Source organism: Schistocerca cancellata, chromosome 2 (genome assembly GCF_023864275.1).
Source record: "Schistocerca cancellata isolate TAMUIC-IGC-003103 chromosome 2, iqSchCanc2.1, whole genome shotgun sequence".
In the NCBI taxonomy this organism is placed as follows: domain Eukaryota; kingdom Metazoa; phylum Arthropoda; class Insecta; order Orthoptera; family Acrididae; genus Schistocerca; species Schistocerca cancellata.
In genome coordinates this window covers 658,083,358-658,109,792 of record NC_064627.1, presented here as the reverse complement: position 1 = coordinate 658,109,792, position 26,435 = coordinate 658,083,358, and the positions used below count along the sequence as shown (strand labels likewise).

The following is a 26,435-nucleotide window of genomic DNA, read 5'->3' as shown; positions in this document are numbered from 1 at the left end:
TTGAGACACTTGACAAGTTGGTTACAAAACTCTCGGAAATTATAGAATGGTATACACAGATCAAAAGTCAGCTTGAGGAGCAAAAAATGCTTAGTAGATGCTACAGTAATATGAACTGTAGTAATCTAATATCAAAAGTAGTTAGATGCAACTGATGGAAGCAATTGTAAACGCCGGAAGAGTACTCGGGGAAACACAATATAGAAGGCTGTGAAATTACTCCATATTTACATTTGCATGCAGCAATATACTAGTCGAACGCCATTTTTTGTATATGTTGTTATATATTATTTGAAGAAAAGTATTCGTATTTATAAAAGAATTGGAATTTTGTGGTCTAGTTCATAATCTGTTTTATAACTTATCGTATGTGCGTTCAAACGAACTACATTTTTATTGCAAGTGGTATTCAGACATGCGCGATGACACCAGTCTGAAGATTGAATAAGCATCTTCATAGAGACGACTTCCTGTCTTTTACTAGTTGTGGCTGATGTATTTTATATGTGTCAAAAATGGTGGAAATAAGGACAAAATGGGAAAGAAGTAGAATACTTTATTCGGCAAATCATGACAGAGGCACATGAAGAGTAAGTACTTAGCAACCGACATTTATGGTATGTCTGAGGTTGATGTTACTATTCCAATTCTGTTAAAAGCGACGGCTGGCGCCTTTGTGTCTGTTTACTAATAGAAATGTAGCCGGTGATTGTACTACCTTTCACAATGTTCATTTGAATTGACGTTGCAGAACTTTCGTATGTCGTAGTTTCTTTACTGCTAGGTGAAACAATCACATGAGCCCGATAGTGTGTGGTAAAACAGGGTGATTTCACTATTAACAAAAGCAGAGATTGGTGCCCCCATAGAATATAGTTTATGCTAATGGAATATTTGTTGCGTTCATCTAAAGATAAATATGAATGAGACAAACTGCCAGGCTAGTTCAAGTAGTCTGCCTTGTTATTCATGTTGATAAATTAGCTGATCAACACATTGCATCCTGCGCTTCGTTTGCGAAAATGTGGTTTATTATCTTTTCGTGCTACTGTCATTTTGTTAGCTCTTGTGAGAAAATGTTAACTGCTTGCAATACTGTTTCTTTCGTCTTTCACTTGAGAGCAGGAAAAGAAACTGGAACGACCGTGTATTGGTCTTTAATAATAATAATAAGGAAAAATTTTTGCGAGGCATACATACTGTTCTAAATTAGAGATTTTACAGTAAAATGTGATGTATACAAAGGCATCTAAATTCCAGATATTGTGGGAAGATTCTGAAGCTTGTATACATGCAGTGCATATCGAATTTTTTATCTGAAAATCTTTAATATTTTCTGAAATTGTAATGAGCAATTGGTACTTGTTGGACACATTTGAGTGTAATGATTCTTGGGAGCAGTTCAAATTTAAACCCTGTTTGTATCCTTTGGTGATGTGACTCTTAGGAGGGTAGTCTACAATTCAAACCCTCAAGTGTTCGTTTGCTTTGAAATTTTGCTGCTGTTCAAAGGGTGGTATTGTCATGAATCATGTGTAAACACACATTTATAGTACTTGATTTTCTAATTAGAGTTGAATTTGTTTATTAATGCATCAGTTGTCTTCAGATAGAAATGAAGAAATAAAATTTTGTGTTGCATTTTAAGGATATTTGTAGCTACCGTAATTTTAATCATAACAGGTGTTATTTGTAACCATTTTATTTTTAGCTATAAGTTCTAACATATGCATTGAAGCATGCTCCATATCTAATTTATTTCTTAAGGTAATACTCTTCATATTGTTATTTTTATGTGAAGGAACTCTTCTGGAGCAACTGTGAACGTGATAATGTTAAAGTTCATTAAAATTTTAGTAGTAATTCTGTCATTAGTGATTATACACACTTTAATTAATAAACAGTTTTTGGAACAGTACATTAGTTCCTCAATGTGGCAAAACACCTCCAGTCAGTGCTTTCCTGCCTTAAGATGGAATGTTTTGCTCAGAAAGCTGAGAGTTTTGTTTTGTATTTAACCTTCTGACAGTCATGCCTGAAGTTGCCAAAAGAGCAGACATGGACATTTGTATCTAAAAACAAGTCTGAAACAATAGCTCATTGTTAAGGCATCAATTGGGCGTAAAAACTGCTGCTGTTGCATTTTTTACAACAGCACGCCTGTTGTAGGGTTAAAGTGTTTGACTGTTGGCTGTATAGTGGTTGTGCCACCTGAACATAAATACTGGCCAGCCTTTCAGATTGTTTGTGATTTTAACAATTTTTTCTTTAGTCATGATACTTACCAAATTTTTTGTGTGAATTTAAAATTATACACACTTTAATTAATAAACAGTTTTTGGAGCAGTACATTACTTCCTCAGTGTGGCAAACCACCTCCAGCCACTCTCAAATAATACCGACATGTACGAAGTCTCATTAGGAGACTAAATATAAAGCTGTTGCTGTTAAGGGACTAAATTTGTTTATGTTTGAAAAGTGGTTTAAATTTAGGATTGAAACTTCACTTGCTGTGCGGTAGCGTTCTCGCTTCCCACGCCCGGGTTCGATTCCCGGCAGGGTCAGGGATTTTCTCTGCCTCGTGATGGCTGGGTGTTGTGTGCTGTCCTTAGGTTAGTTAGGTTTAAGTAGTTCTAAGTTCTAGGGGACTTATGACCACAGCAGTTGAGTCCCATAGTGCTCAGAGCCATTTTGAAACTTCACTTGCTGACTACTAGTGAGCTAAGCCATCATTTTACTTCACCTCACATGCTAAAAGCTTAAATAGTTCTAGCCTATATGTTTCTCTCTGCTTAATTATGACGAACATCATGTTTTAAGGTGCAGCAGTTGAAAGTTTCATGTCTTTTTTTAAAAACAAGCTGTTCGACATAAAACTCTTGTATGTAGTAGCACTTACTAGAACTTGTGAATTGATTGTCTAATTTTGTAATGTCAAATGGTGCCTATAACTTTCCATCTGTCCTAAACTTCAGAAATTACATTCAAAGTGGCTGTGATATTTTGAAATTTAGTTCAGTCATGAAAGAACATATTGTGATTTTCAGTATTTCATGTTGCATATGTTTCTGTACACTTCTGTGTTTCAGTGGCAACTACTTGGTTAGAGTGCGTGCCCAGGTGATGATGCGTGACGACAGCACGGGTGGATGGGTCCCTATGGGAGGTGGGGGCTTATCCAACGTGTCTGTCTGCAAACATGCTGTACCTTGTGATCTTGGAGAGAACAAACACGAATACCTTATTTATGGGAAGCGTATTTCCGATCAGTCAGTAAGTGTGATAACTATGGCAGATAGTGTACGGTGGCATAATAAAAGAATAACCAACAATAACCTCTTTTTCGTACATCCTACTTTCTTAAAGATTTTGCAGTCTTTATTAGCACCTATGTGAATTTTCAGTTTCTATAATCATGGATTTGAGTTGTGTGTTAAATACGATAGCCTGAGCCCCATTCTAAAAGTTCATCTTGATTTACTGATCAGGGCCAGGATATATTTTTCTTTACTCAAAATATTAGGTATTAATGTTCCAGAAATGTGCTGGTATTTGATGCATAATTTGGTACTGCTTTCCTGTTACTCTTTTGAGTAGAAGTATACATACCATGAAATCGACATTTTTTCTTTCATATTCATTGTAATGGCATCACAAGGTCAGCTCAAGATATGTTAATATTGACAGCTGGATTGCCATTTAGAAGTGTTTCATGGCTGATTACAGATGTTTCGTGGCTGGCTACAGAAATATAACAGAAAACATTTATGTATTACATACCTTTTTGGTCTCTCTCTCTCTCTCTGCCCAACTGAGCAAAATAGTAAAATCACTTAGTATGTAACTGTGTTAAATTTATAATGTTAAGCTGTACTTAACAAATTATTTGGTAGAATTTTTTGTGTTTGTAATTAGTAACAACAGTATGTATTGTATGGTAACTTTTTCACTAGGCTACAGCTGCAACAATTGGATTGAAAGTATCTAAAAGCTAAATCTTTATTCCAGGTAGTCTTCAGTTGCACAATCAAGAAAGATTTTGAGTACAATAAAGTAATGCCTACATTTCATCATTGGAAGACTGGTGACAAAAAGTTTGGACTCACTTTCCAGACTGCAGCAGATGCTCGGGCTTTCGATAAAGGAGTTAGAACGGCTGTTGAGGAGTTACTTGATGGTTAGTATATATCAGCAAGAACCATTTGTATTGTCATTAGTTTTCATAGGTATGTTTGAAGAGCTACAGAATGCTCACCTCTTTTTTAACTCCCGAACCCTTAAGTGAAACTGGAAATATAGGGCGACATTGTGTTATCATAGATTTCCTTATCTGATAGGGTGGTATATATAGTGGAAAATCATACTCCCGTCACTGAAAACTTCTGGGAAATTTAAGGCAAATAATTAGCCAAACAAACATAAACTCTTATATCATCACCACTTCTTCCTATAGTAACAATGTTCAGCTGATCAAAATTGTTCATCTTTCTCATTTTTCATTAATCTGTGATTATTTCATTATTTTTCTTATGAATAACGTTAACACGGAAATGCAGGCAGTCTGTATAAGAGATAAAAATTATTTTCATATTGCTACATTACATCTCATCAAATATCTGCTGCCATCTGATTATTGACTGTCATTTACAGCCATCTAGTCTGTTCATGTGGTCTGATCATTGCAAGATGTTATTGGAGTAGTGGTGAGCCAAGTGTGTTTCATATTGAAAACTTAATTGGGTGACTAGGTGTAGAAGATCCTTGTCTGCAGTTCTCTGCATCTTCCATTTGTAGATTTATAATCTTTCTTTTCTATGAGGTAATGTTAATACACATTTAAGTGTGTACTCACGTGCTCCTGTAGTGCTTAACTGTGAGTAAATGGTAGTTACAAATCTGGCATCAGATTTATTGTAATTGCTCCATTTAAGATGTTCCTAGGGGGTGTGAGGAGGAATTCCTATCAGATATTACTATATATTAATCATCTAATTTCCTGTATATGTGACAAGATATTTTATCAAAAGAAATTTGGGACTGTCTAAATTTGTTTTAAAGTTCTCATTCTTGCAGACTTGCTTCTCACAAAAATCCACCAACACAAGTAGTTAGAACTTTGCTTTAAGACTGTGAATCCTCACCTTTCTCTTTTCCAGGAGTATTGAGATGAGTGCCATTCTTGTGTATTATGAAGGTCTTTTAGATATTGAAGAGTATCACATAATGGAGTTTCTTACATCAGTTTGTTTTTTGTCATGCAGTTTTAGTGAAAAAAGTAATTAATGCCTGCCATGTAATTAAACAACCTTTATGTTGATAACTGTTCAGTTGAATTTCATTTTCACTTATTTACTGCTGTAGTAGGAAAATTTTATTATTATTTTTTCCTGCATTGGCAAATACCCACCGTCGTCACCACCACCACCACCACCACCACCACCACCACTTTGGGGTTTAGAACCATGCACATGTGTCTTCTTAAAGTGAAGTATCTTCCTGTCTGGTATGGGGTCTTCCTCTTGTCTTATGCCTGAGCAAGATCTTGCAAATTCTCCTGTTGTTCTTCCAAATTCTGCTGTTGTTCCTGTGTTAAGTATGTTCTTCCCATTTTAGAATATTGACTTGTGCTCTGTCAGTTGTATTGAAAAATCCTGGATTGGCAGCTTTGTATTACTCTTGTCTGATCTGCTTAGTGCCCAGTTCTCTGTACACTGCTCGTGGCCTAATTCTCTGACCCATCAGGCTCTGTGGTAATTTTACATTTCTTTACTACTTTTTACCTCATTGTTACTGCGTTGTACATTTGCTTGTAATACCAGATGGAGGAACTAAATGAAAATGTAATGCTCCCTCCAGCCACATATCTTGTTTCCTGTTTCTGTCGTGACCACCTGCTTTATTAGTATCAGAATTTACATTACTAATGATTAGATTGGGTTTCTATTATTTTGCTTTAAATTCTACTTAAGCATCTTCGGCTGTAGCTAAAAAAAGTATGAGCAATTTGGTTAGTGTTAGTATGACAGAAACTGAGAACTTTTGCATTATCATATGGATATCAAACTTCATTGTTTAATGTGCTTTGGAGATACTTTAACACTTGAAGTTTGGAATGGCCCAGGACAACATTGAATTGTTTTTCTTTCCACTCACAACTGTTTCTGCAGCTCCAATGATCTATTTTTGAAAATTTCTCATTGTTTCTGGCAAAATATCCTTTTCCATAATAAGAGAATGGGAAACAAAGTAATTCTTTTGTAGGAAGCCGTTATCTTAACTGATAACCTAGATTTTAGATAGCACCGTATACCCCAACAGCTCCCAGCCACGTTTTAGAAACACTCATTCAAATTTCTTATCTTATGTTTATAGCACAGGAAGTAAATATAGTTACATGGCAATTTTAGCACTCTCTTTGTACATGTGAAAAGTCATGTTTGTGAAATTCCATTTTTGTAATGGGATTCTCATATGCCCCTCCACCTGAAATGCCATAAAATGGTTGTAAATTCAATGGGTGGCTAAGTTCGTATTACAGGGAAAATGTAGTGTTTTCATGCATCTAGGATGATGATACTATCTTGTTAGGAACACAAGCTCTTTAGTCAGAAAAGAAGAATAGTCAATCCTGAATTTGTTGATGAACAGATTAATTTTTTCACAGATGTTCAAGACAGTTAGCATCCATAAGCCTTAACACTGTGTTGCTTTGTGCTAAATTCCTTAATAATTTTGTCTAGTGGAATTCATCACAGAACAACTTATGAAGAACTCTAAAATGTCTTTCTTACCATGCTATCGTCAGGTGAGGCCGTACAAACTTCTTACATCAGTATGTTCCTCTACAGTTGCTTTCATAAACAGGAATTTTAGTTAAAATTTGCCTTCCCACACCTTCCATATTTACCAGATACCTTTAAAACAATGACTTAAATTGATAAGTTGTCAGTCCTTTGTACCCAAACAGATATTTCATTTGTACTTTTGTAAATTGCTTGCTTTTATTTTCATTTCTTATTTTTGTCTTCTTCATATGCATTAACTTGAACAAACTATGAACATAATCCACTCTTCTGTTGTGGTAATTCATTTTCAAATAGCTGTCACATGTTTCTTAAAAAAATTTGAGATTTTTTCTCTACATTTCTTTCTGCATTCAGCCTGTGCTGTACTATTTGGAGCTGGCACAGCAATATCAGATATTCTCTTATATCCCACATTTTCTAAATGTGCTCTGTATGGCATCTAAAGCATTATTAAGAAAATTAAGTCCCCTTTCATTCATGGCTTAAGTCACCTTTCAATGAGTTGAATGATGTTGGTTTATTCTGCAGAGAACTCCTAATTATGAGGCACATGATAAATTATTTCATTGCTTTCATTGTCTATTATTATTTGTGTCTGGTAAACAACAGAGTTATAACTATAATTCATCTTGTCAGGAGCATAACATTAGTTTTTGGAAAGCATATTTCTCAGTAATACTTTGCCCGGAACAAAACTCTCATTCTTGCAAAGCTAATCCATGATTTTCCTGGCTCTTGCTGCCCAATTTAAGTGATTAACATTAGATAAACTTGTTTAAAACTAATAATACACTCCTTCTAATGAATAGAACTAATGCATACAAAAATCACCCCAGGTGTGGAACACGCTTGTTTGTTCTCTTTCATGTGATACGATGCAGCCTGTGATAATGACAGTCAGTGCTAAAGTGAAGGTCTGTGTGGTGTAATGGAGTCATTTCATGCTTTTGAAAATTACTTTAGGATTGATACATTGGCAGGAAGACATGGAGGCACAGAGCAGAGTTGCCATATCTTGCACAGGACACATGCATGATCTTATGTTTCATTCAGCTTGCAGAAATTCGCGTACAATTTGATGTACTAAGATGGCAATCATTAGTGGCTTCAGGGAGAGGTGTACATGTTAGTGTTATTTACCCAACAAATTTTCAAGACTATTTATAGAAAGTTAATGAAGAACCATTTCCTGATGGCAGTACCAAATTTTTAACATGTGGGGAAACTTTTTGTTACTAAATTAAGATAAACACAAGCAAAAAGCATCTTAAGAATACTTAATATATTAATTTGCTCCAATCCAGAATTCTGTCACAGATAGCTAATAAGAGATAATTTGAGTAAAATTTGATGCATGGTGGTGCACTTGTATGTCAAAACCTCAACAGATTGCTAGGTTTATAATGAACATGTTATGTTTCCTGAGCAAAGTTTCTGCCTATTTATAACATAACAAAAAAATTGTGCTTGTTAATCTGGTTGATAAAACATATTTTAGCTGTTAAGAAGAAAGAAAAACACTGATAACAAAATACGCTACACCAGCTTGACATTAAATATAATAGAAACACTGAAAGAGATTTCTTTTGTGCAATTAGGATTGTGTTCCTGTGATTAACTTCATTTGGACTCAGCTGATTACCAACAACCTTATTATTAATAGCCAAGAAAGTATAATTTTCCTATCCTGGTACTTAATTTGAATCTTCCTGTGCATCTTATTTTGATGACAGAGGAGAGACTCGACTGACATTACTCCCGTCACTTGAAGTGGCATTGTCACTATCATTCATTTTGTTAGTGACATGTCATTTCCTATAGCAATTTATTTAAGTAGCCTCATTCTGCCGTGTTTTTTTTTTTTTTTTTTTTTTTTTTTTTCCAAGCTGTGCTATGTATGATTGATAGCGTTCTTCCAGTCTTCAGAGCTGACTTTCCTATCAGCTTCATTATTGTCTTGACTAGGCATAACCGGCCGCAGTGGCCGTGCGGTTCTAGGCGCTGCACTCTGGAACCGAGCGACCGCTACGGTCGCAGGTTCGAATCCTGCCTCGGGCATGGATGTGTGTGATGTCCTTAGGTTAGTTAGGTTTAATTAGTTCTAAGTTCTAGGCGACTGATGACCTCAGAAGTTAAGTCGCATAGTGCTCAGAGCCCGTTTGACTAGGCATAGAATAACATTTTTTTTTTAAATTATTGCTGACAGTGTAAACTTTAATTGGAGCCCATGTCAATTCTGTTGCTGAAACGGCAGGGACAAGGGCACAACCTAATGAATCTATGCCCATATATTTGTCAGCTCATCAATTTTGCATATGGAGAACTGTTGTTTATGGAGACAGATTACAACTGCAAATTCCACCTTTATAAATTCACCACTTACTTACCACTCACTGAAGCCAGTCGTCTCCATATCAACTTCGCTGTGGTAGGCTTCTTGCCAACAATGAAAAAATGGTTGAGAGCATTATCAAGAAAAATTGCTGATGGTGTAGCCATGCCATATGCAAACCATTTCTTTTGAATGAAGTCGTACAGCATTGCCCCAGCCATGAGTGTCACTTCGAACATTTTCACTGAACCACATTTGACAGACTTGCTTCTGACTTTGTTGAATATCGCATAACACACAACAAAAAGTTGTAATAACTAATAAAATATAATCCTGGAACTGCGAGAAATGAAAACAAACTCAATATCAGCTTCCGACGAATGATCCCAAAACCTGCAGCATAGTGCAAGTGGAAAGTGTTGTAGCCTTTCTCGTGAGTGTAATCCCACTTCTTCTTTTGAAGTTGTTGATCCGAAAGCAATTTTGAACAGACCATAGGTGCAAATTCAGTGCAAATATACAAATGTAGCGGCTCATCCTTGCTGTGGAAGGTGAATTGTGTTACTATTGATAAGACACAATTCACTATAACCTGCACAGTTTCAGACATTGTGAATGTACTCAAGTGCTACAGGTGCATAATTCTTGTTAGATTGGGAAATTGACTTACATATGGGTATTATTACCTCTGTTAGCGTCTGCAAGTACTTTTGGACTTGACACTTGTCATACAGCATACACCGATATGTAATACCGCACATCTTATTGTATTATTCCAGGTTAGGGTGAGGACCCATGTTTGTCGGATTATTGTTGGAGTAGGCAGTATGTCTGGCACTTTCAATCCTTTTTAGTACAACCTACAGTTTCTTACACATTTATGAGGAATATCAGTCCGTTAAAGGCCTGGCCAGACAGAAAGCAGTTTTCCTAATTTCTTGCTGTAAAAAATACTGTATGTAAATGAAACAAAACTACATTAACTCTAGTTAATTTTGTGGTAGATTCTCTTCTTCATTTAAAAAAATTAAAAACCACTTCTTTCAGTTTCGTGCATTTTCTTCACTATAAAATACTTCTTTTTTGATTTTGAAGAAACTAATTGGCACAAAAGTTGATATCCGCATTATACCTTGATGTCAAAGTGTGTATTTTGTTGATGTTGGTCATAGTTACTGTGATACCTGCTTTCTAAGTATGGTGTAGCGTAAATTTTGAAGAACTTGCCTTGAAAAATGTGGTTGTGGGCTACTTTGTTTTGTTCATTTTGGGTGATATGTTGCTGCAAACTAATTGTAGCTAATATATTGAAATTGTTTTTAAAGTTGGAACAAAAGCCATATCTCAGTACAATATGGATAAAATAGAAATTAAAGTGCTTTATTTGTGCTTACTGGCACTGAGCACACTGCCTGAGCACGCCATGGCCAAGTACCTTAGCGTGCAGCTCCATTTCGGGGAAATACAAGCGCTTTTCCAAATTTGTGGTCGCAAGTTGTTAATGTACTTACTACTGAAAGAAAATGATGAAAAAGAAGACATTAAACTTCAACTGTTGCATAATGGAAATGTTAAATCATGTCCTATCTTTAAGACGAGGTCGACAAAAACTTTGTTTGCAACACTTACCAATCATCATTTATTAAATGAACACAAAGTTCTTGGAGTTCTTCAGGTCAAATATTTCGTAGTTTAACTATTTCCTAGAGCTGGGAAGAACTCGTCAAATATTTGAATCCAATAACACCTGAGATGAAATTGGACATAGCACTAAAGAAAGAAAAGTCAGAATACTTTGAAAACTACAGTAATTTATTTCACATTTATTCTGTTGTAAATCATGTTTCTCCATGTACATGGCAAATACGAAAAAAATCAGAACATTTGCATTTGCACTTCAGGTAGTAGAACATTTTACCATTTCAAGAAAGTAAAGCAAGTTTACATTAAAACATGGCACATTTTGCACAACTACATAACAAATTATCTGAACTGCGTCAACACCTACCAAACCCAGCTGATCCTGTCATAGCTGCAGAGACATTCTCTCTAACATCTCATAACCCAGGTAACTGCAGAGCTAGCTATGCATTTTCAGTAATGGGTGGTTTCGTAGACTACTGTAGTATTACGTTTGAATGAACAAATACCTTTAATGGAAAGAGAACCAAGTGACATGTCTGCGAAACTGTATCCAAGATCTCATTTCTTTCTTTCTTTGTGTATCCAGACACAAATCTACACTGAAACTCTAAAACCGTTGTGAAATGCATGGTAGTGGGTATGCCCTATTACACCAGCTGTAAGGGCTTTTTCCCGTTCTATTCACGAATGGAATGCTGGAAAAATGCATGTTTAAATGCCCTGATGTGTGCCGAAATTGTTCTAACCTTGGCCACATGATCCGTATGTGAGCAATATGTAGAGGGTTGTAGTAAATTCTGACAGTCATCATTTAAAGCCAGTTCTTGAAACTTTGTAAGTAGGATTTCTCAGGCTAGTTTACATGTATCTTCAAGTATCTACCAGTATCTTTCAGTATCTCAGTGACACTGTCTCACAGGCAAACCAACATGTGACCATTTGTGCTGCCCAGCTCTCTATATATGTTCAGAATCCCCTGCTAGTCTTATGGTGAGGAGGGGGGGGGGGGGGTGAAACTGTAAACGTGATTAATATTGACAAACAAATGTCTAGAACCTGTAATAAGTGGAGGAGCAATAACACCATGAAATATTAGGTGCAGATCTGATTACTTTCTTCTTCTTCTTCTTCTTCTTCTTCTTCTTCTTCTCATGGTGTTGCAACCCTGTGTGGGTCGTGGCCTCTTTAACAAGATTCCTCCATTCTGCCTTCACTGGCAAGATTCTCTGCCATCCTCTAAGAGTTTTGTACCTTCTACCACATCATCTATTCACTGCTTTCATGGCTTTCCTCTTTTCTTCTAGTTGCCTCCATTCAAAATTAGTTTTTCCGGTAACCATTTTATGAACATGTCCAAGCTGGGCTATTCCATTACTTTTTGTTTTTACAGTGCCAGCTTGTGTAAATTCCCAGACTCCAGAAACTATTCACTGTCCATAGATCTTGCATAGAACCCTGCATTCTAATATCATTGATACTCTTTAGTGTCCTTGGTTCACTTCTGCATGCCCCTACAAATTTGCAATTTCATCTGCCTGAAGACAGTTTTTTGAAGGATGAACCTATTACCCTGATTTTGCATCTGGCTGATTGGTTTAATTCCATGTATCTTTTGCAATACTGCCAGTTAACATGTTGGTTAAGGAAAATGATGCAGTCTGAAGCTGTACGCAGAATTTGAACAACTCCGCACTGAATTCTTCCGGAGCCATTCAAAGTTTTTCTGAAGATATCATGTAGATTGTGAGCAACAATTGTCAGACAATCTTATTTTGTTTACTGTGCTCGTTACTTGCTTACTCTTTCCAACTGTGTAGCTTTCCAATAATTTTTTGCACATTCACTTAATTTATGTTTTTGTTAGGACACTGTCACTCCTGATACCTTTGTGCATGTGACTCAACTGTGTCGTTCATCTTCATTCTACAGTCTCTGTAAGGACTTAGATTATCTAATTTCTCTTAGTTTGTGAACTACTTTTTTTTCCTTCTCAAAGTACGCAGTCCTTGATATGACATCTGTGATACAGCAGTTAAGGCAGTTTCAATTGAAAAAGCAATGCTAATGTAAATATATATGTAATTAATATAGTGTTGGCAGGAACAATATGTCGTTACTGAGGACTTTCTTACAATTCATCTGTGTGAAAACAGAATCAAATGGTTCTGGAAATGTTCGACAAGGACAAATTTCTATGACATTGGAGGTACAATGCTGGTTTGATTTGCTAAGTTACACTTGTGACTCTTCATCATATCTGTATTCCACTATTTAGTAGTTTCTTTACTTACCATTCCACTCTACTTATTTACATTGTTGTGAAGTTTTTCAAACCTAATTTTTATACTTTTATGTCTTACGATTTACTCAAGAAACATGACAGTGTACCAGGGTTTTATAGGCTCATCTGCTCCCCTCCTGCCTCTCACCCTCCATCTTTCTCTTTGTTCTTCAGTTACTAAGAATAGAAATTTGAAGGCAGATAACCAAGAATGCTACTTTTTGCATAAAGCTTGAATAAACCTCATAGATAATACTGAAGCTTTAAAGAGTTGATAACACTGTTCATGACCACTATAGGAATTGGAAAACATAAAAAAAAACCACAGTAACACAAATACAATGTGAATATTAAGAGTAAATGCACCTTAGTTACATACTAGTTACGGTTTTAATCAAGTAAAAATAAATAAGATTTTTGAACAGTGGAGTAGCAATAAAACTCGGGCACAATACACAAAGTTTGATTTTCCATTCATAACATTGTCACCTTCCTTATTTGGTAATGTTCCCAATATATAGTTGTTCATCTCCACTTTTGTACATTTGGTTGCTATTCTGTCATTATTGTCTATTACAATATGTTTTTCAGATTATGAAATACTTTGACAAAGATTTTTTCACTCTTGTTCTACAACAGTTTTTCAGTATAAGATTTATTCATGAGCATTTGGTGAGAATTCACTACTAACTTCATAGAGACATGATGCAAATACTTTTGAATGAGGAAATGTATCATGTTCCTTAAAGCCAGAGAAATCTGAATGTTCTACAGCTGCTCCAACAGCTCAGTTTTACATCACATCAAAAGTTGGTAGTCAGTTAAAGCAGACATTGCACTTCATCGTAAAAAATAAGTATATAAACATCAAAAGAACTGTCAGTGCAATAAACAAATACAAACTTCATTGTAACATAACTAATTAAATGTATGAGCCCACATTTTAGCAGCTCCCCAAGGTATTAAATCACCAGGCTAAAAAACCATTTGGAAATCTTGACAGTGTAGGCTGACGCAAACACATTTGAAACGTTAAATTAAATGTAATTAACCTAATTGTGAGTAGAATTCTGCACTTCATGCCAGGATTTTGGGAAGCGTATTATCCATTCAGAAAGTATCCTTCGTATTAAATGGATACCTGGCAAAGGTGTCCAAACCCAGAGCAAGGGAGGCATGCCGCACCTATTGTGCGTAGTAGAGTTCAGATCCATAGTATAAGTTACGACATTTGAGGAAATTGCACGTGACTACCAAATCGTTGACTGTTCCGGAGTGTCTATTAGTCAAGTTTTTTCCCAGTGAATCTCGTACAGGAAATAATTTACCTACAACAGATAGTATGAACTTGTTATTTTATTGTAAAAGATGAAGAGAAGACAAAAAGCTTTATATGAGAGGCTGTTTTATGTCTTTCATCTCTTAGTTTGTGAATTAGTATTCTCTTTACCATCTCTCTGCTTTCTGTGTTGTCCTTTTATGTGCAGTTTTCAAATGAGAACACTGTGTTGCTAAAACTTGATTTAGCGCCAATATTTTATGCCATTTTGTACATACAAGTTTGGTTAATACAGCAAGTTTTGCTGTTATTTGGTGATAAGCTGTGGGTTGCCTTGTGTAGTCAGTCTGTCGTGAGTGGACGTGTATTTGTCTGCTTTTAAATATTTGTGTAAATGTCTAGATTTTTAATCATTGTTCTTTTTTTTCTTTTCGTGCCTGCTTTTGGATAATGTTATGGTGAGTCACTTTTTATCTCAGTAGTTTCTGATTCTTGCTAAGAAAGTGTTTTAAAATGGTAAATTTCATATTATCTAATGAGACATACATTTACACAGAATAATTCTGGCTTTGCAAATTATGGATGATATGAAAGTGTCTATACAATTACATACCAGAATGTTAAAAGTGTTATTACTGCATGGTGATTTTTAAATCATGAGACGGGGGACTGAAAAACTCTCTCCAAATTGCAGCTTTTGCACTACAAATTTTAAATGCAGTGGTATGTTAATTTCATATTAATTATGCACTGCACAGCTTTATTTTATTTTCCCCTCTAATTTTCATTATTTTTAAAGCTAAGAGAGAAACAGAAAGTTACTTAGTCAGTTTCCAGTAGTATCTAATATCACTGCTCTGTAGCTTAGTGGAAGAGGTGAATATATATGATGAACTAAATGTTACAATTTTAAATTAAAATAGTATTTTGTGTCATGGAAAAAGTAAATAAGTAAGATACATTGATGAACAACGGGCTCCTCATTTATTAATATATCGTGACCACGGAGGGAGTCCATGGTCTCCCAGATACATTGTAGTTGTGCAATTCATGTTCACTCTCTTCATTTCAGGTCTGTCTGAATGCTCACCCCTTCACAAATACAATGCAGATGTAGGAGACGATGATGTATTTATGGTTAGTAGGCATGAAGTTTTATTGAAAGGCATTTAACACTTGCATTTTATTCTATTTTTTCCATGAAACAATGCATGTAGTGATTTTCCTGCATCTTGTTCAGTCTGATTTCTCATTGTGTGTGTATAATTTGAAGGACTTTAAAATTTCCACTTAATCATTCCTTTGCCGAGCTTCATTGTATCATTATTTGGAAGGAATTTGATCTTGAAGACATTTGTTTTATATTAACTACAGAGCTGGCAGATGGAACAGAGAGTGAAAGAACAGGAAGAACAAATTGAGCAGAAGCCTCAGTTTTGGAATATGTTACTAAACTATTAACACAGGTGACAGAAAAAAGATGCATTTTTAATTTTCTCCATTGTAGCAGTTTCAGAAATGTTAATTTATGTGCGTCCAGTTCTAATAGTTTTGTTGTTAGAAAGTATAAGTGCTGTGTGATTGACAGTAAGCTTGCAAGGCACTGTTACTTTGAAAAGTAAACACACAACTGATGTTGATTTCAAATTATTCCTATATTGGAACCAATTTTATGATGGTGCAGTTATTCTCAGTTTCTCGTACTGTTTCTTTCCCTCCCCACTGTGAAGTGCCTCTTACAACTGCACCATATTAGTACCATTCACTTGCACCCCCCCCCCCCCCAAAAAAAATTGAGGCAACGTGATTTTATGTTAGTTATACTGTTTTATCGTATACATTTGCTTCTAAGTTAAAGCAACTGTCATTAATATATTCTGAAAGGGAAGAAAAGGCGATAGTGAGAATGACTGGGAAGAGCTTAGGAGACTAGTATCATGTGTGTGAAAATAGAGGCTGCTGTTGGTAGTAGATTTGTTCTAAAATTTTAAATCTTTGGGGAATGAGACTATATATGCTTCACTTTCCTGAAAATACTACTTAGATTGACAACTGATTTTAAATTTTATAGTTTAAATGTGTACATCTTTGTTTTCTGTCACCGTGTTTGTCAGAATAAGAAAGAATGAAATATTGTTTGTGGGGGAAAAAAAATAAAATAAAATAAAGCCATTATTATATCTTGCCTTGGCCACTCTCTGATTCATTATTTTGCAAAGTGATAATCTGTTATCTTTCCAGTTGGCAAACATTTTTCTTATATATTATTTTCTTTTCCTCTTTGTCTTTGGAATGCAGATATTTCTGAATGGGTTGTGCATGTTGCATCACTGAAGTCTTGCTTTCAAGTCTTCATTCCTGCAGGTCAGATAATTTGCGAAGTATTTTTAAATATGCTATAACATTGGCATTTGCATATGTAAGTTTATGAAACTGAGACAATTTTTTGCTAGAAAATTTCATGTGAAATGGCTTTGTAGTGCATGAAAGCTTGGAAATTAAGTTGGCATTGCAGGTATTTCTCCTTTTGTGTGTAGTAACTGTAAACGGTGGGATATTACATAACTGAGAGGTAGTATGTGATTTGTTCTTAGGTTTTTGCTGCATTAGTAGAACAGTGGAGTAGAGATCATTTTTGCTGCACTGTGTTTTAAACTACTTGTAGAGTATCTTTCAAATTGCCTTTGTTACTGTTGGTATAAGGGTGCCATGATTCCTGCCTTTAGTTTTAAATATTGGAATTTGAACTGTATATTCATTTATTCTGTAATGCTGATAAAACATTAAAATTACAACTACATTTCTACAAAATTTATTCTGTGTGTTTCTCACAGTGGTTAAAATATTAATTTACTTCATTAAATTTTGTGTATAAATAATATTGAACAATTACATAGATAATTGTGTTAAATGCTAGTCATTTGACTTCTAGCCATGTAAATGCAGCATTTTGTTGCCAAGTATGAATTGGAATACATAGATGAAAGTATTTTACAGACTCTTCCTAAATATAATTGTGTGGATCACACTGCAGTGTCTTGTTTGGGTTTAGTTTTGTAGGTATTCTGCATGTATAAGAAAGCAGTCTGTCGTTTTAACTATCAAACTGTGACAAATGATTAGCACAAACATATTTGATTGCCAGTGTAATTCTGAGTAACTGAGCACTCAGTACAGCAAATCGAGGAGTTATTTGTAAAAATAAAATTTAAAAAAAGTATGGTTTATGGCACAAGAGTAACTTGAAATCATTTATATTACTTATACTAATGATCCTCATTATTGTTATAATTACTCTTCGAAGCATATTTATAATATGCAGATGTAGCAGTACTTATCATAATTACAGTGATAAAGTCGTGTGTGTGTGTGTGTGTGTGTGTGTGTGTGTGTGTGTGTGTGTGTGTGTGTGTGTGTGGGCGCGCGCCTGCCTGCCTGTCTCTATATGCATGCGCCCATCCTGTTTTCTCAGCAGAATAACAGCAACCATATTTTTTCTTTGTAATTCATTTTGTGCTTGTTTCCTTGTTGAGGAACAAACGCGCATGTGCATGCGTCCATCATAGTATGTTCATCAACAAGGAAATGTGCACAAAATGAATTGAAAAGAAAGAACATAGTTACTATTGTTCTGTTGGGTAAACAGCACAATGTTAATGCTACATACCTTTATATGAGAATATCATTCTTTATTTGCACCAAAACATCTTAGCCTCTTTTTCCACTATAGTTCATTAATGTTATTGAGTTGTAGGTACAATTTATTTTTGGTTGGTGTAAGTCACATCATTATAACTACCAATCATCAGTTCCAGAATTTATAATTTCTCACACATATTTTTGCAGCTAATGAATGAAACTGTTTTATGAAACACAAACTTTCTAACTCGTTTGTTGAGTAATTGAAAGGTTGATATCTACATAATATTGTTCAGTATCTGGCAGTAGCTGACCATGTGTAATTTGAGGGATTTGATTTCGCGTTTGTTATTGATGTAAAATACACAAATGCAAGAGCAGTGTGTACTGCTGCAATTTGTTACTTTAGATCTACATTTGAGCCTTGTACACAGCCTTGTCAGCTTCAGATGAGCACAGATACTGTTTTCTGTGGCTGATGTAACTAAATGTAGTGATTTGAGGAATGATAGAACACTTAAGCTTTCTGTTGGAATATGGAGATCGTTGCTTGGAGTTACAATAGCAGATAGGTCTTTCTTGTTGCCCTCAGTATTAAAATCTGTAAGGAATAATTTCAAAGAAGAATTATGCAATTTTATGTGCATGAGGTCAAGAACAATATTTGAGTCTAATACTTCGCTAATCTGATTACCTGTCTTTACTTTTTTTAAGTTCTACTCTGTCCATGATTCAGATCTTAAAATTAGTATGTGATGTCATACAGACGCTGAATCTGCCTGTGGAACGTGGAGATTCACGTTCGTCATCAGATTCGTCGACAACACGCGGAGGAAGTCGTCATGCAACGCCACCAACGGAACCCCACCATCTACATCGCATACATTATGTGACCCGAAGAACTGCGGGAGGTCCAGCGTCTGGCACTCCCACTGACAGACAGTCACAGACTCCAGGTCTGCCATTGGAGCCCTCAAGTCCACCACCAGTGACAGAACCAGCAACCAAGGAAAATTACTCATATGTGCAGTTAACGGCTGTGCACGAGTATATCTATCCTGTTGTGGAGGAACGGAAACACCGTGATTCCTCTGGCAGCCTCAAGAAACGCAGCCCACCTGACGCCGGAGGTGGTGGTGCACCAGCCTCTCCACCACCACCAATTCCACCTCCAGGGGCTGTCAGCGGAAAAGGTCGTGGAACTATTGGTGTAACTTCTGGTAGGCGTAGGCGTTGCCGTCACTGCCAAGAAATGTATCTGGAGGACCACAATCCCCGTGGCAGCTGCGAGTATGCACCCGATTGTGTGCGTACTAGTATTGAAAGAGTGGCATGTGTTTCTTGTGCGCAGTGTCTCGTGTACCATTGCGCAGCAGATGCAGAAGGTGAATTTGTACGGCATCCTTGTGATTGTGGTCGTGATGAAGGCTGTGGACGGCGTTGGGTGGGCCTAGCTCTGCTGTCGCTGCTGGTTCCCTGCCTATGGTGCTACCCTCCTCTCAGGGCTTGCCATTTGTGCTGTGTAGCTTGTGGTTTGTGTGGCGGTCGTCATCGACCGGCTTCCTAGCCCAGCCCACCCCCGCGCCTTCCGAAGGTGCTGTTGCCCTAAAGGGCTTTCAAGAGATTGCAGATTTGCGAGACTTCCTTCTCCTTGAATCAGAATGCCCAACTGGCTCACAGGGAATTTTAGGGAAAACACCAGTAACCAGTGCCATGCCACAGTTACTGATGGCTTTTCATTGGCATCTTTGTTCAGTAGTCCATAGGATGTTGCCCCTCTTACAAGTAAAAAGTTGAGGTTCACAGTCCTCAGTGGCGGGCTCTGTAGACACATAGGTGACACTGCTTTGTTTAAGGTACCCCTTGTGTAATTGCCAGGAGTTGTGCGATAGGTTAATGTGAAGTTGCTAACAAGTGCCACAGAAGAAATTGTTGTGTCAAATAGGCTGATCCCCAGATACTGTGCAGCGACTTGCTTTGTTATGGAATTGTGTGTCATTTCCATTTTGCTGAAATATCTGTGTATAGTTATTGTGGCCTGAAGCTGCACAGTTATGTTAATCACTGAGTGCAGGCAAGACAGTGTGGTGTGCCAAAGTGAGAATGTTAAACTGTATTTTCCAGTTACACGTACAGATGAAAATTTATCCCACCGGACAGGTATTACAGTCAGCAACTGTCAGATTTATTGAAAGATGCACTTGATATGGAAATCGTTAAAATAATGTGAATACCATTGTACCAAGGGGAAGTTGTGATGGGTTTGACTACAGTCTCCCACAAGAATGTTGGTTTCACTCATGGTATTACCAAAGAAAATGTAACTGCCACTAATTTTTCTTGTAGTTTTGTATACAATTGAAACAATTGCAGGATAAATATTGGCCTATTGGATACAGAATGTGGGTGCAGAAATATTTGTCAACATGCTGCTATAAATCCACTTCTGTCACACAAATTATCCTGCAGTTGAAATGGTGAATGTTCTTTGTGTTAACTACTTTGAACAAAAGTAATGGAGATTGTGTTGATTTTTAACCTGAAATGGAGAAAAATTCTATTTGGTCTGTATTGTCATAAAAAAACACTGCTCATATGACCTGGCTTGTCGTAGCAGCACTGTGATTCATCTCCCTCTTCATTCGGTATAACAGAGAAAATATAATTTATTGTATGTGTGTGTTTTTTTTTTCTTCATGTGGAATTTTTGCATATGAAAGGAAAGTGATTTCCTGTATCCAGTAAATTGTATCGTCATCATCCAGCACATATATTTTGAAGTGCCAGTCTCTCTCTCACCCCCCTATTATCTTGTACCCCAGTGCCTGCAATCTCCTCTGTCCCTGCAATGCAATCTCCTCTGTCCCTGCAATCTCCCCTCCCGCCTTTCCCGTCTCTCCTCCCACTGTGGCTGTCTGCTGCCCCTCCTCGCCCATTACCATCTCCTGCCCCTATCCTCCTCCTCAACTCTCTTCCACATCGTTTCTCGCCCCTCTTTTCCCACTTCCTCTTCCCACTCCCCTGTCTCATGCTGTCATCCATTCCCTCTCCAGCTCTGACTTCGTGCCATCCCATCTATGCCATTCCTCTCTTCCATTTCATTCCCTTATATCACTTCCCAACTCCTTTTCACTTCCCAACTTCTTTCTTTCCCACTTTATTTTCCCCACCTAACTCCTTTCTTTCCCACTTTATTTTCCCCTCCTCTCCAGTTCCTCACCTGCTCCCAGTCTATCTCCAACATAGTCCCAAACTCACTCCTTCTTCCTAAGTATATACCCTCCTCATTCCAACTACACCATCCTGCTTCCCACTGTGCCTTCTCCACATTAGGTAATGAAAAGGAGGCTCTGTCACCAACCTGCTCATATGACCTGGCTTGTCGTAACAGCACTGTGGTAAGACAGCAACTTCTTTAAGGGAGCTGTGGAGGAGTGACGAAAGAACACTGTCTGCTTGCCCATATTATCATAAGCATGCGTTTCGAAAGTGGCCAAGCTAACGCTAATGCTCGTGTCTACCAAGCTTCCTCCTAATGGCCTAACTAGTGCCAGAATAATTGATACCATTTAATTTCTCAAGGCACATGGATTGTTGGATTATGTATTGACAGTTTTTTTGGGATTTTAACAGCAAGATAGTAGCAAAATTAAGTGTGAATAAATATTGTATGTGAAAGGGAGAAGAAAGAAAAAGTAAATTGTGTAGAAGTTTTTCCCTCTGATGAAAGGCAGTTACTGACTGACAGAAATTTTGCCACATACTAGTACCAGTTCTGAAAGAAATCAAAAGTATTATCAGAGTACATTGTTCTGTGAAAATATGACACTTAATTTTGAAGTAGTGTTTCCTGGAAGGAACTATTATTGTATATTGATTAGGCACTCTGAATAATAATTGGAGTTAATAGCAGTTTAATTATTGTACAGGATCATTGGCTTACCACTTGTTTCACTGCGAATTATTATGAATTGTTTCCTTATGTGGGAACATTCGACGTAAAAAAATTTTTCAAACCTTAATAGGTGATGACAATATTGTGGCAGCATAGAGATGACTGTTCACTTTGCAAAGGTAAGTATTTCAACTTAGGCAGGCAGTATTTGCTGTTTCACGAAGAATTTATATGAATTGAGGTTAATTATTTTGTATTGTCATTTAAATTAATAGTTTGAGTTGCTGCATTTCTATTTATTTCATTCAGCTTTTGCGACACTCGCTACTTTAAATTAGAAATTCTGTTATCTGTCGAAACATTTTTATGAGCAAGTAATTTGTTTGTGGGACACAAAAAATGATTTCAAGGTACAGCTGACCAAACGTGGTGAAGTCTATTTATGTATACTGAAATGAAGTACACAAGAGATTGGTGTATTAAGTGCTGTTTTATATAATCTGGTCAATTGTTGAAAGGTTTGTAGTAAATGCTGGTTACTTTGTTAATTCTCTCTCTCTCTCTCTGTCTCTCTCTCGTGCGTGTTCAAATTAGTGAAAGATGTTAATAACTGAGCAGTTTTAGTGCTTATTCTATGAATGTTTATGTTGTTGAGTCTCCTTTCCTTCAACACATTGTACTTTGTGTACAGTTTTTTGAATTTCTGGCACCTCTAGTATCTTTTTGATACCTTGTATTAATCTTTTACTTTTTCTTTCAATAATTCTGTTTACTCTCATTCTTATCTTGTTATATTTGTTTGGTGTTGCTTAGTTTTTATCTGAATTTTAGTTTTGAAAAATTTATTTTAGTTAATATTTGTATACCTTTTCTTTATTGATGACTGTGATGTGTGCAGTGACAATCAGAACTATTATATCTGCTTTTTTTGGGGGAGGGGGATATGGCAGTAATTGAGGACAACGCGTTTTTAATTAAACATCTCAACATCACAACCTCTTTCAGCGTCATATAACTATTCTTGTATATGGTGAAGTATGCTTAACCATTTCTTGAAAAGACGATTTGTTAATCAATAAAATTATCATTTTGTTACGGAGAACTAAAGAATTGGTTGGAAGTATTATTTTGCATTGTGGTGTGTCTGTAACACTTCTTAAAATGTCAGTATCAGTGTCTTAATGTATGATCTTATTATCTTTGCAGTTTGCATCATCTACATTCAGTGTTATTCTTATTAAATCCATTCTGCTGTTCTGCTTTCAGCTTTGATGAATAGTTGTTTAGATGTGCCTTCATAGTTACTTGACGTTGGGCTGGGAAAAAAATGTGTACATGAGCCCACTCTGTTCTGTAGAACTTGGTTTTGTTTTCTGTAATTCCTCCTATTATGTTAGTTTTTACCCACATTTGCCCATCAAGTTTCTTAAATGTGTGGACATTAGTACTCCTTTTACTTAAAGTAAAATTTGGAGTACCTGCTTGCATTGAAGTGGAACAGAACACTCATTTTTTCAACACTACTTTAGTTTTCAAGGAAAGTGTACAAAATATTAGAAGAGATGGTCATGAGGCAATCTCCTTGGAATTCACAAAAAAATTACTTGAGTGGTGGAACACACTTTCACGCTCTTTTGTGTGGTGCATGACTCCCGATAATTGAAATTGTAGTATTATTCAGCGTAACTGGATTAAATCAATTAGTTGTCAAGTGTGTCTCTTTTTGGTTTATTTAAACAGCTTAAACATTATATTTGACTTAATGTGCAGTGCAACAAAATATCCAACTCTTTTTGACAGTTAAATAATAATCTTGTTTGGAAGTTTGTTTCCCTTCCTTTTATTTTGAGTTTTGTGATGACTGAGTAGCAGCAGTCAAATTATGAATTAGTATTACAAATGCAGGAAAAATCTTTTTCTCTTCATAGAAATGCGCAGGATAATGTTACTTTAAATACTTAAATAGGACTGTAGAAGACTGTGGAAAAGTTTAAAAATGACATACATTAGAAGTCGTGCAAATATTGTTGAAAAGGAAGTGCTAAATTACTAAAGTACAAGAGAAGAAAGAAAATGACTTGCAGGAGGTTAAGAACAATTACCACCACCAGTTTAAGTTCCAGAAATGGAGAGCTGGAAAATTTTCTAAATTTAAAAGAAAAATTAGATAAAGCTTTAATAGATCTTAAATTAGACTGTGTGTGTGTGTGTGTGTGTGTGTGTGTGTGTGTGTGTGTGTTTCTGTTTGGGGGGGGGGGGGGGGTAAAAATTAACAGGAGATGGCAATTGAGATATTACAAGGAAAAAGAGAAGCCTTCAGTCAGATGTATGGCCACATATAAATACCAACATTTGTGTGTGTGTGTGTGTGTGTGTGTGTGTGTGTGTGTGTGTGTGTGTGTGTGAGAGAGAGAGAGAGAGAGAGAGAGAGAGAGAGAGAGAGAGAGACACTATTACACATAAATAAATATTTTGAAAATACCAGTGTAGGACATTTTTGGACATACAAGATGTCATTGTCTCTGTGTCACAAGTGTCTTGGTTTTGCTCCCTGGAGCTATTGCAGATATTTGTAATATGCCTTACTCTCTGAATATCTGCTGTCAGCAAATAGCAGTACAGTATTTTATGGACTTTGTCATTATCCATTATACTTCCTGCCATCTTTTATTTTGTCATGAATGTGAGGAACCATTACTTTTGTTCAGAGTTGGACATTGAATAAGTGTTATGAAAAGTTGTTGTCATTGTTGGGTTAAAACTCTTGAAAAAATATTGTACTTCTGTCCCGGTGTAGTTGACTGTCATTTCCGTTGTGACATGATCTGTGAATTCTTGCCGAAGAAAGAAAATATACGGTGTTTCCACAACATGAAATGTCTTAAATATGACAATGTAGCCAACGAAATTGTTCATTTTATTCACAACGCTTTTATTGTATTGTTCATTATTATTATTTTTTTATTGTGACTGTTTCCTGTATGTTTTAATTACCGAGTCACACACTCTTTTTGTATCATTTTTAAGCACCACTGGAAAGAGTTATTTGTTTTTGTGTTACAAATAGAAAAAAACAACTTTTGTACTTGATAATTTTTAATTCCAATACCTGTCAAAGTACCTTTATTGTTGAATGTCAGATGTGGTTCTATTGTATATTCATATTTAATATAAAAATGAATAGTAACATGGAGGCGTTTTGAAATTGTTTCCCTCTGCTCGGTACACTATTTTGTATTTGTTTCTCACCTCTTAGTACACTATTCTTTATTTTAAAGGACATCAAAATCTGTACTATTGCGTACGGAAATACATGGTCCACATTCAACAATCCCTCATAGATGGCACCACTTACAAACTAGTGATGGGGGGTTATATAAAGTGCGTCAGAGGGATGTGGAAAACAGTGCAGTCCTTATTATAATGTGGAAATGGAGTGATTTATATGACATCCAAAAGGGCTTGATTACTGGCTTTCAGACTGAGTTGAATGGTTAAGTTTGTTTGTGTACTGCTGTGGTTAAAGATATCATGCATGTCAAAATGGCACTAGCTAAAACTGGTGCTGAGGCAAATGTGGTGCACATGGACCATGGGTGACAAGTGAGTGACATGAGCAGAAATATGTGCAGGTGAAGAGACATGCAACTGTTGAGCAACTGACTACCCAGATGAATAAATGGGCTATCAAAAGCACCTCCTCAGTGACTGTTGCTGTGTATGGGCCTCTGCAGCAGCCTCCTGGTTTATGCAAGCTTACTGACAGCTGTTCACCTGCTGTGAAGGCTAGAATTTGCACACCAGTGCTGCAACTGGACATCCATTGAGTTACAACAGTTGACATGAAAGCAAACAAGGAGGGAGAATTATGGTCTGGAGAATGTTTTTGTGGCACTCCCAAAATGATCTCGTCATTCTGGAAGATACAGTGGATAAATACAAATATGCATCTATCCTTAGGGACCATGTTCACCCCTACATGCAGTTTGTTTTCCCTTAACATTATGGCATTTACCAGCAGGACAATGCAACATGTCACACAGGTCGCTGTGTACATGCATGGTTTGAACAGCGCTAGGATGAGTTTACTGTACTCTCCTGGCTACCAAACTCCCATTAATTTATACCCAATTGAGAATCTGTGAGACTACCTTGATCGGGTTGTTTGTATTTTGGATCTTCTTCCAAGAAACCTAGTGCAGCTGGCCTTGGCACTGAAGTTGCCATGTCTCCACATCCATGTCAGTACCTTCCAGAGTCTCATTGACTCTCTCACTGAAGGACTCTGTCGTCTGCAGGTGTTTATTCAGGCTTTTGACATGTGGTTACATTAATGTGACTAGACAGCGTATTTAATTTTGAATTTATGGAGTAAATCTTTTGTACTAGATTTTTTGGAAGGGGGGGAGGGGTGATGGGTATCATGGGAACTGTCATAACCAGTGTAATTGGTGTAGATATTAGTCATGTATTTAGTTGCTGAGCAGCTACTTTATATTGCTCCCAGCTTATTATCATTTTACAATGGAAAGCCACATTCAAAAAGAGGTAGGGGTAGG

The 26,435-nt window shown here is 36.5% G+C and overlaps 1 protein-coding gene across 1 annotated transcript; it reads left to right on the top strand.

Annotated features, from left to right (window-relative positions):
• The first annotated feature begins 208 nt into the window (after positions 1-208).
• LOC126162338 (sprouty-related, EVH1 domain-containing protein 1) lies at positions 209-24,961 on the top strand. Its single transcript, XM_049918775.1, has 5 exons — positions 209-590; positions 3,090-3,273; positions 4,009-4,177; positions 15,415-15,479; positions 18,748-24,961. Exons 1-5 carry the CDS (start codon positions 571-573, stop codon positions 19,546-19,548), a joined length of 1,239 nt encoding a protein of 412 aa, XP_049774732.1. The 5' UTR covers positions 209-570; the 3' UTR covers positions 19,549-24,961.
• The last annotated feature ends 1,474 nt before the right edge of the window (positions 24,962-26,435 follow it).

Coding starts and splice junctions, on each gene's coding strand:
- LOC126162338 (XM_049918775.1), top strand. CDS start 571: ATGACAGAGGCACATGAAGA. Junction 591..3,089: donor ATGACAGAGGCACATGAAGA/GTAAGTACTTAG, acceptor TCTGTGTTTCAG/TGGCAACTACTTGGTTAGAG. Junction 4,178..15,414: donor TGTTGAGGAGTTACTTGATG/GTTAGTATATAT, acceptor TCTTCATTTCAG/GTCTGTCTGAATGCTCACCC.